At 42.9% G+C, this 10,394-nt stretch overlaps 1 protein-coding gene across 2 annotated transcripts in view; it reads left to right on the forward strand.

Annotated features, from left to right (window-relative positions):
- Window positions 1-4,340, forward strand: part of ches1 (checkpoint suppressor 1) — a 62,601-nt gene extending 58,261 nt beyond the window's left edge. For both annotated transcript variants that reach the window (XM_005449816.4, XM_025898928.1), the window contains exon 6: window positions 535-4,340. In XM_005449816.4, coding sequence (XP_005449873.1) covers window positions 535-1,093 — 559 coding nt within the window. In that variant the 3' untranslated portion in view covers window positions 1,094-4,340. The remainder of the gene's footprint in view (window positions 1-534) is intronic.
- The last annotated feature ends 6,054 nt before the right edge of the window (window positions 4,341-10,394 follow it).

Below are 10,394 nucleotides of genomic sequence, written 5' to 3' on the forward strand. Positions count from 1 at the left end.
CTTTTTGATTTATGGGTTGTCAGGATCACCCCCCACCCCACCCCGTCCTTTGACGCTTTACAGCGAAAAGTGTCTCCCGACTAATAGAGCAAAATGCGCGTCGCAGTGTAACGAGGGCGAACAGTCAAACGGCCTCGCCGCAGAATCGTCACCGTCGAGGCGCTCTGACTTTAGAGTTTGCAAGGTTCTTTATGTGCTGAGCAACCTTCGAGACAATGGGTGCTGCTAAAAATGCACTGTGTCGTTGGGGTGGGGGTGGGGGGCGCAAAGGTGGCAATCTGAAAATGAGGCAGCTCGTTTCTGAAAAGGAGTCTTTTTGAAATACGGGTTTTATCTGACCTCAGAAATATGAGGCCCGAGGGAGCCATTTGAGGGTGATAGATTATAACCTGAACTTCTTTTTTTCTTCTAGTAAAGCGGAGAAGCTTGAGTGTCAGTGGAGTGAAGCAGGTACAGGCAGGCAGCCCACCTGGCTGGCAGTGTGACAGCAGGAGTAACGTTGTTCTCTCCCGTCTGTGTCCTCGATCCATACAGATCATCCCTGGGCGATTATCTAAGCCGAGGACAGGACAGCCCATCCCGCTACTCTCCTCCGCCCTGCGGCGAGGACCTCCAGGACGACCACACTTACAGCACCGCCAAATCCCCCAGCAGGCTGTGCTCCTCCCAGGTCACCGCCCCTTCCTCCCCCGTGGACGACGACGACATTATCGCCGTGGAAATCCAATCAGACGTCAAACCCGAGCCCCGGGAGATCCCGCTGGACTCTCACGTCACCACTGCCGCCACCACCACTACCTACATTTCCCAGCAGCCCCTGCGCGGACAGAGACGTAGTTTGGGGGGAGCCGGGACTCTGGCTGGGAGCAGTTTGCCCTGGACCAAAAGCCGAGCGAGAGGCATTAGTGACACGCTGCCGCTGAAGAAGCGGCGTGCGGCGACGGTGGAGAAGCCGCCAGAGAGCGACGACGAGGAGATGAAAGAGGCGGCGGGATCGCTGCTCCACCTGGCGGGGGTTAGAGCCTGTCTCAACAACATCACAAACCGCACCGCCAAGGGCCAGAAGGAGCAGAAAGAGGCCCTGAGAAACTAAGACACACACACACACACACACACACATAGAACAAAGCATAGACACGCACACAGACGGCTTATAGCTCCAAGCACACACACACACACACACAGATTTACACATACACACACGACTAGGTCAACAGGTAACATTACTACAGCATTAGTCTCAACGGACACTTGTCATCTCCCTCTATCTATCTGCAGGGCATTAGGTGAATCCTACTTATTTGTGGCAATATCAAAAATCTATGTTTTCCTACATGTTCAGCAACACTAAACATCGATGGGTATTTCTCATATGTCTTTGTTGGTTTTTTTTGTTGTTTAAAAAGGGGATGAAAGCCATAAAAAAAGGAAAAAACAAAAGCACGTTTTGTCACTAATTTGGACGAGCGCGACAAAACCGAGTCACGTTGCCGGGAGGGGGAGGGCGGGAGCTGATGATGGCTGTTTGTCTTACCTGTTTGTTTCTATGTGAATCTGTAGCAATCTTGCAGTGATAGCCGGCGAAGGCGGCGGCGCCGCTCGACCAGACTCGGGTCGGCCGCCCGCCGGCATCACTCTCCTACATCCACGAGCACAAATGTGAGACTGTGCCAAAGATAAGCGACCAGGTTGCTTCATGTAGCCGATACGACAGCTGACAAGAAAAAAAACAAACACAAAAAAAAAGTTCAAAGATGGCATAGTAGAGCTAACGAGAGAGAGAGAGCGAGTGACCTTAAGTGTGGAAATAAATGTAAAACCCAATGTGATATATATTCATGCACTTATTTTACGCCACTTATAATAAAAAGCATCATGGGTAAAGACATGGTTTATTTCAAGAGCACTCATAGTATTTAAGAATAAATATATTAAAATTTTAAAAAAAAGGTCATGTTTTATCACCATAGAGACGGATAGTGTGCCGGGTCTGAGGCAATATCTCCTTCATTTTGTTGTTGTTGTTGCATAATGTAAAACCTCCTCCCTCCACCCCCTTGTACTTCTCTCCATTAGACGACGTAGACACCTGGTATAGATATCATAGCTGCCAGTAGCTACCACCACTCTTCCTCTTCATTTGACAAAGAACTATATACATGAACTGTGGGTTTAGGTTTCTGTTTGTGTCTGTTTACCCTCACTCTACCCTCATAAAGATATAAGCAATTTGCCCCTGCGCGGGCAACTCTGTAAAAAGGTTAGAAAATATTTTATTTTTTTCCTTTTTCTTAATTGAAGCAATTTGACCTGCAGGACTTTCTCAGTTATATTGCATGGGTGCTTGTAAATAAGATAAAAAGCAAATCTTTTTTATTCAAAGATCATGTAAGATAAACGATGTATTTAGCATGAAGCATGACTTATTTTCATATAAACCTTGATCCTAGAGGAAAGAAAAAAAAAGTTTTGCCGCCAATTCTTATACCCGTGATTATATTGGAGATTTTTCCTTTTTTTAATTTCTTCTCCTTCTTTTTCTGAGCGGGCTTTCAAAGACACGTCTTCAGGGAGGAAACGTGGGAGATCACTCTGCAATTAGAGGCCCAAAGGACGCCACCTCTGGGCCTCGGGTTCAGGCTTATAACGTAGGCCAGCTGAAACACCTCTTGGGGGGCTGGGCTTACGACTTCTTCTTCTTCTTCTGCCTGTACAGTGATTTCTTTTAGTTTTTAAAAAAATTTAATTTAATTTTTTTAGGTGTTCAATGTTAAACCCCGGTGTTATTCCAGAACATGTCAGTGGAGTGTGTGCGTTTGTGTGCCCAGGAACACACACCCTTTAACATCGTGCCTGCCTGCCTGCCCTCAGTACCTCTGTTGTCACGACAGAACCTGTCTTTATTTATAACAGTATTGTTTTTACTTTTACTTCAGTGTGTAAATGTACGCGTGTCCTTCCTCTCCATCGGCATTGTTCGGTGTAAATGTTTGAAATCGGAAAGGGGCGCGGGAGACTTTGTAGATGCCCTCATATCTCCAAAAGAAAAGAAAAAAAAGACGACATGGGAAGGGGAAGTTTCTTTTATTCTCTGATTTACAGACAGTATTTTTAACCCGAGGTGCATCATGGCTAAAACGGGAATGCGCGCACAAGTATTATCCGACCCTCGTCTGCGTATAAAATAAAGCCGCTTTGTAGGTGAAAACGTAGGCTGGGCTTTGGCTGTAGCAGCAGAGCCAGACGGGGGAGAGGTGGGGTGGGGGTTTGTTTGAGCTGAAGAGACGTTGAACGATCGTCAGCGAGCCAAGCGGGAGGAAAACAAATGCATGCCCCCATCCACCGGTACAGTCTTTCGCCACCTGTAGCATGCATCACTGGCTTTGCATTTTGTGTGGTACCCATAAAGAGAAAAAAGAAAAAAAGGGGTGGGTGGGTAAAGGAGACACTGTTAGTGTTGTCGTTGTGTGCCATCTGTCTGTCGTCTGATGTGTGTCTGAGTGCTCCCGGGTCAAGCACTCTGCTGTATTCGATGTACCAATCCACCGCTGTGGTGACTAGTAACCGCGTTGAGTTGGCAAGAGGCATGTCGAGGGGGTAGAACGTGTCGCTTTAGCAGCGCACGTTTGTTTTTTGGGGTTTTTCTGCCTCTGGCTCACTCTGTGACATGCAGGAAAGAAGATCTGTTCACCTGTGAGTCCTGGTAAAACACATGAACTGTACCTGGACGTATTAAAGCAAAGTGCATCCACTTCACTGCCTGAAAAGCCCCCGAACAGCAAAGTGTTTTCTTTCAAACCTGCCAAACGTACCACAAAAAGCTCCTAGAAGAATAGTTGCCATTATTATTATTTTTTTATTATTTGTTGACGTTTTTACGCGCCTTTTAAATTTCTTTTTGTTTCTCTCTCTCTGACAGACTTATCTATAATACTGCCATTATTTTATTTTTTCTGTGACTGTCTGAGCTGAATATTGGAAAGCCATAGGTTAGAGATGTCAAAATGCAAAACTGTTATTGATCTGTGCGATGTGATGCAGAGTACACCCAGGTGTTGTTTTCTTGTTTTGTTTTGTTTTTTTCTTCTTCTTTTTTGTTTTTTTTTCTTTTTCAGTAAATGTTCAATTTTCTCCTTATTGTGCAAATCATATTGCCAAAGAATGATTTCAAGACCTATTTCATCACTACATGTAAATATCAACGTTGTCCAATACCGTGGCAAAAAATATATAAATGTTGTTTTATTTTGTTTTCCATTTTCTGAGAAACTACAATGATGTTTATGTGATGTATTGTCTTCCAGTTGGTTGCAATAATAAAAAAAATACGAGTTGCAGAAGATACGCTTGGCTGTTGTTCTTCAGTGGATATCATTCAAGACAAAAGACAAAAGGATAGTTACAGTCGTTAGGAGATGTGGAGCATAGGTCAGCACGAGCCCACGTCAACTCAAATGGCACCACTGTTACTCATCCGGTGGGCAAATCTCACACAGTACTGTGGGACATAAAGTATCAGGCAACCCTAATTTCTTCATATTTCGATAAGGCAATGTGAAATAGGTGCAGCGATTTATGTGCAAACATACCTGGAAAAAACAGAGTTTGCATAATTCTAAGGAGCTCAAAAGTCAATATTTGGTATGACCACCTTTATTTATGGGCCACCAAACTTCGGAAAAGTATACTATATATGTAAGAATCCATCCAAATCATTGAACTCAGGTGTTCCAATCACTTCAGTGGTCACATGTGTATAAAATTAAGCATCCAGGCATGCAGACTGCTTCTGCAAACATTTGTGAAGAAATGAGTCGCTCACTGAGCTCCAGCATGGTACTGTGATAAGATAAGATAAGATAAGATAAGATAAGATAACCTTTATTAGTCCCACATGTGGGAAATTTGTTTTGTCACAGCAGGAAGTGGACAGTGCAAAAGTTATGAAGCAAAAATTAGAATAAAATAAAATAAGAATAAATACAGTACACAACTGTACAGAATAGAATAAAATAAAATACTATATACAGTAGAATAAAATAGAATAAAATATACAATAAGATAAAAATAGAATACAAATGCTATATACAACTGAGTAAAAAATACAACGATGCCAGGAAGATTATTGCACTTAGTGTTATTGCACATGTGTGTGTTTGATCAGTTAAAGTCTTTGTTGTGGAGTCTGACAGCAGTGGGGAGGAAAGACCTGTGAAATCTCTCCGTCCCACACCGTGGGTGCCGCAGCCACTGAAGGAGCTGCTCAGTGCTGTCACAGTCTCCTGCATGGGGTGGGAGATGTTGTCCAACAGGGATGACAGCTTAGCCACCATTCTCCTGTCACTCACCACCTCCACTGGGTCCAGAGGGCATCCTAGAACAGAGCTGGCCCTGCGGATCAGCCTGTTCAGTCTCTTCCTGTCCCCAGCAGAGATGCTGCCGCCCCAGCAGACCACACCATAGAAGATGGCTGAGGCCACCACAGAGTCATAGAAGGTCTTCAGGAGTGGGCCCTCCACTCCAAACGACCTGAGTCTCCGCAGCAGGTACAGCCTGCTCTGCCCTTTCCTGTAGAGGGCGTCTGAGTTATGAGTCCAGTCCAGTTTGTTGTTCAGATGAACACCAAGGTACCTGTAGCTGTCCACAGCCTCAATGTCCATACCTTGGATGTTCAGTGGTTGCAGTGGAGGATGCCACCTGTGCAACAAGTTCAGTCATGAATAAAGTGTTCTCTCTACTAAATACACCACAGTCAGCTATTCATCTATTAATGGTATTATAACAAAATGGAAGTGATTGGGAATGCTCAGTTACATTCCCAATCACTTTGCCTACCACTGGCCTACCACTTTGTAACTGAGTTACAAAGCGGTAGGCCACGTAAACTCGCAGAGCGGAGTCAGGAGATGCTGAGGTGTATGGTGCACCAACTTTCTACAGAGTCGGTCACTACAGACCTCCAAACTTCACGTGTCCTTCAGAATAGCTCAAGAACAGTGTGCAGAGAGCTTCATGGACGGGTTTCCATGGCTGAGCAGCTCCAGCCAAAGATTACATCACCAAGCAAATGCAAAGCGTCAGATGCAGTGATGGAAAGCAGGCTGCCACTGGACTCGTGTTCTCTGGAGAGCACTATTTCTTTGTAGTAGAAGAGTCCAGGTGCTGAGCTGGCCTGTCAACAGAGGTGAAAACTTCTGCCCTATCAAGAAACGAAAAATGCAACAAAGAAGACCCAGGACTGTTGAGAAGCTAGAATCCTGTATCAGAAAGGAATGGGACAACATTCCTCTCCAAGTCCAGCAGCTGGTCTCAGTTCCCAGATGTTTACAGACTGTTGTTAAAGAAGAGGGGATAAACATGGCTCTGTCCCAACTTTTTAGACATATTATGTCATTAATTCAAAATGACCTTTTTTTCTTAAAACGACAAATTTTCTCAGTTTTTGATACGTGATATTATGTGTTCTATTGTAATAAAATATGGGTTTATTAGATTTGCATTTACATAAAATGTATTTACATTTTATACAGTATCTCAATTTTTTTAATTGGGTTTGACCTTTTAAGATAAGATAAGAAGAACTTTATGTACCCTGAGGGAAATTCTTTTGTCATAAACATGCTCAACGCAACAAGCGGGAAAAAGAGTGCAGATAAAATAAAATAACTATCAGTAAAAGTAATTATGACAAGTGACATAATGTTAGTGCAATGAATAAAGAGAGTAGTGACATATGATAGGGGGGTGAAACAAACATTCAGTTTACTGCACTGGCAGTGTGTCCGCCTTCCACATGGCATCACATGGTGGATCAACATCTGATAGTACTGTGTTCATAATCCCATCAGCTCTGACAAGGTTCCCAACTCTTCTGCCTGAAATGCAGCCCAAACCAGGACTGAGCCTCCACCGTGTTTTACAAATGGCTGCAGACACTCACCGTCGGACCTTCTTGACAGCCAACCCTCCACTGAGATCATTTCTGATGAGACTTTATTAAACATGGACAGAGGCGTCTCTCAGGTCCTGTGTCAGATCTTTGCTGGATTTCTTAAGGACATGACTTTCAGATAATGTTCATCTTAGGCCTGTCACTCCTTTTGTCCTCCACTTGTCCAGTTTCCTCACATTTCTACGGATACACTGTACAAAGAGGCCAAAATTCCAGCGAATTCCAGCTAATAGCTCTTCGGGAACCACAAGCTGTGCTATCTTGGGCATTTTTTGTAAGACTTTGACTAATTAAACGTTTTTGCAACAAGCTGCTAATAGCAAAGTACCTAAACATACTACTAAAAATAGGTTCCTTGCTAAGGTGTCTGTTTTAGGCACAACACTGGTTAATTTCTTCAGTTGGGTGCCTTTTGTTATGCTTGAGTAATGCATAGGTCAGTGTTAAACAGCTCCTCTGAAAATGGTCAGGTACAAGGACTGGACTGGAAATGACTGAAAAAGCAAAGGAAAACTTTGAAATCCCACTTTGAGCCCACCTTGAATTTCTCTTAAAAATTCAAAAAAAAATCTGCCTCCTTGGAAGCAAAATAAAATAATATAGAAATTAAGTGTCTCAAGACTTTTGCACACTGCAAGCCAATTTGCAACCCACCTCCACCACACATAAACTGCTGTAAATCAACCATTCTGACTGAGTTTTGTTAAGAACATATTTACTGGAAGCTGATCAGAGTACTAAACAATTAGCTGTTTTCATCTCAGCGCTTCAAGTGAAATGTAGTAAAGGATGTCAGCCTTTGTCATCCACCTCCTCAGCACCACACACAAACCCCCACTTACTAGTAAAGTGCTAGCTTTGTGATACTAGAGACTCTAATTTGCTCTCAAGACTGACCCCAATCATTAACCTCACATATTCCCATCAACAAGGGTCTTATCATAACCAAGCCTTTCCCGCCAGTTAATTATTCATTTGCTTCCTCTAATCATTTAAGTTCAATACTTCTGATTAAAGTCCTGCTCCCCCTCCCTAAGGGAAAGAAGTAAAAGAGTTAAGTGTACCAAAGAGTGCCTCCGTGTCTTATCAATCTGAGTGGTGCCATTTTGGAGCCGTGTGGCAGTGGAAGCCCATTCATAATTGAAGCAGAGACCGGCTTAATCTTGAGCCAGTGCCTCCCTGTGCAGCACGCTCCCACCACAACACAACTGGAGCTAGCAGCTCCTCTGTTGCTATGCAACTACAGCAAAGAAGAAGAGGGGGGTGAGAAAAGAAAAGTGTGCATTCTCTGGATCTTTAGAGGGCATCTTACTACTCAGTTACAGAGAGTGAGACTCAAAGGTAGCGACGACATTTCACGGATAACCTGGCTTCACGTCTGATCAAATCTCACATTTAGAAGCACAGATTAAACAAAGTCTTTTTCCTATCATGTCACTTCTTTCCTCTTTTTCCCTCCCCAACTGTTCTCCACTGGAAAAGGTTTAAAGTGAATCCAACAGCACATCCTTGTCAGGGGCGGACAGGCCTTTAATTTCATCTCAGTGAACTAAATGAAATGAATTCAGGTGGTGTAATATGCCATTTCAGAAGAGCCACACTGAACCGCTGAGTGGATTGATGCACGCGGAGAGCTGTGTGCTCCCCGGTCTATATCATCCATATCCTCAGAATGACCAGCGAGGCAAGTTTCCATGGAGACAGAAGTGGAGGTAACGTTCTCTTGTCAGCTCTCATTTGTTGCAAAGCTTTATTGTTTTTTTGTGGGGGGTAAATTTCCCCCTTGGTAGTCAGGGCAAGTCTGTTTCAGAGCAAGCAAACAAGACCAGTGGATGTTGCTCATCCAAAAATTCACTTAAATCTGCTTTTATTGAATAACGTGGAAAACAGTTGCGTGCTTTACAAAGTGGATTGTGTGAGTGTGTGTGAGTGTGTTTGTGTGTGAGTGTTGAAATGTGAAATAGAGAGCCTGTTTTCCTGGTGCGTGGTGTGATCGCCCTCTTGTGGTGGCACAATGTTACTACATAAAGCACACTGGCCCCACAGAGAAGCATTACAGATGCAGTTACGGAGCTGGTAAAGGTCAGACTTGTTTAAGTGGCACCTGTGTTGTATTAAAGTATTAAAGTGTGCACCAGCAGTGAAAGAAGCATTCGGACCCTCTGCTTAGGTAAAAGTAGTGTTGAGCTAACACAAGGTCCAACTATTAAGTGCAAAAGTCAATTAAACTGTTGGTGTTGTTACAAGTGAATACATTAAAAAATTATTAGCACTATTTCTTAAATAGCCTTTATGTATTATATGTGATAAGAATATCATGTTTTCCTTATTAATAATGGTTAAATCTATAAACATGTTGGCACTGACAACCGTATAGTGACAATAAAGGCATTCTATTCTATTCTATATGTATATTTTTTAAAATATTACATTTAATCTGCAACAACCAACCTTGGCCATTAGACAAAAGTATTTCTCCAGACATGTTGAATAAAACAGTTAACGTTAAAAGAGACATACTATTTCCTGATATTTATTATTATTGTTGACCTTTACCAGTGGCTCAAGAGTTGGGAGCTCGCTTTGTAATCGGAAGGTTGCCCCGGCTTGGACAGTCTCGGTCGTTGTGTCCTTGGGCAAGACACTTCACCCATTGCCTACTGGTGGTGGTCCAGCAGCCTCGCCTCTGTCAGTGCGCCCCAGGGTGGCTGTGGTTACAATGTAGCTTGCCATCACCACTGTGTGAATGGGTGGATGACTGGATGTGTAAAGCGCTTTGGGGTCCTTAGGGACTAGTAATACAGGCCATTTACCATTTAGTGCAGCTTTACATGAGTCGTAGATTAAAAATAATCTGTATTTATCCTATAGTGGTCTTTGGTTTATTCACTTTCTAAGATGAGCTGCTTTAGGTTCTGATTGACAGCCCCTCAGAAACCCCTGAGAAAACCTGTCTAAAGCCACCTCAAGGCCTGAGCTTTTAGCTCATGATTTGTACATATGCTGAAGGCATTATTTGAAAGTTTGCCCATATTTAATATGAGCATCCACCACTGCAGCATACAGTTCTAGTATATGATGGAAAACAGGAAAAACAATAGAATGCCTATTGTATGTATAGGCAAAAAAAGAAAGAAAAAATGAAATAAGTTCATTTAAAATGATTCACCTATATGCTAATAAGCTTTTATTAGCATTTTAAGTAATCAGCAACTTTTATCTCATTAATTTCTCTATTTTTAATTCATCATATGGTTTCTAATATTTACAGTTTCCCTGACTCAATAAACAAGATCACAGAGAATTAAGCTAATGCGATCAGAGGATTCAGTTCCGTTTTCTAAAAAAAAAAAGAAAGAAAAAAAGCATTATTAAACTACATTTCCCATGAGCGGCTCTATTGATTGGTCGTCATACTCCGCACGAAATCTCGCGCTATGTG

Source organism: Oreochromis niloticus, linkage group LG15 (genome assembly GCF_001858045.2).
Source record: "Oreochromis niloticus isolate F11D_XX linkage group LG15, O_niloticus_UMD_NMBU, whole genome shotgun sequence".
Classification (NCBI taxonomy): Eukaryota; Metazoa; Chordata; class Actinopteri; order Cichliformes; family Cichlidae; genus Oreochromis; species Oreochromis niloticus.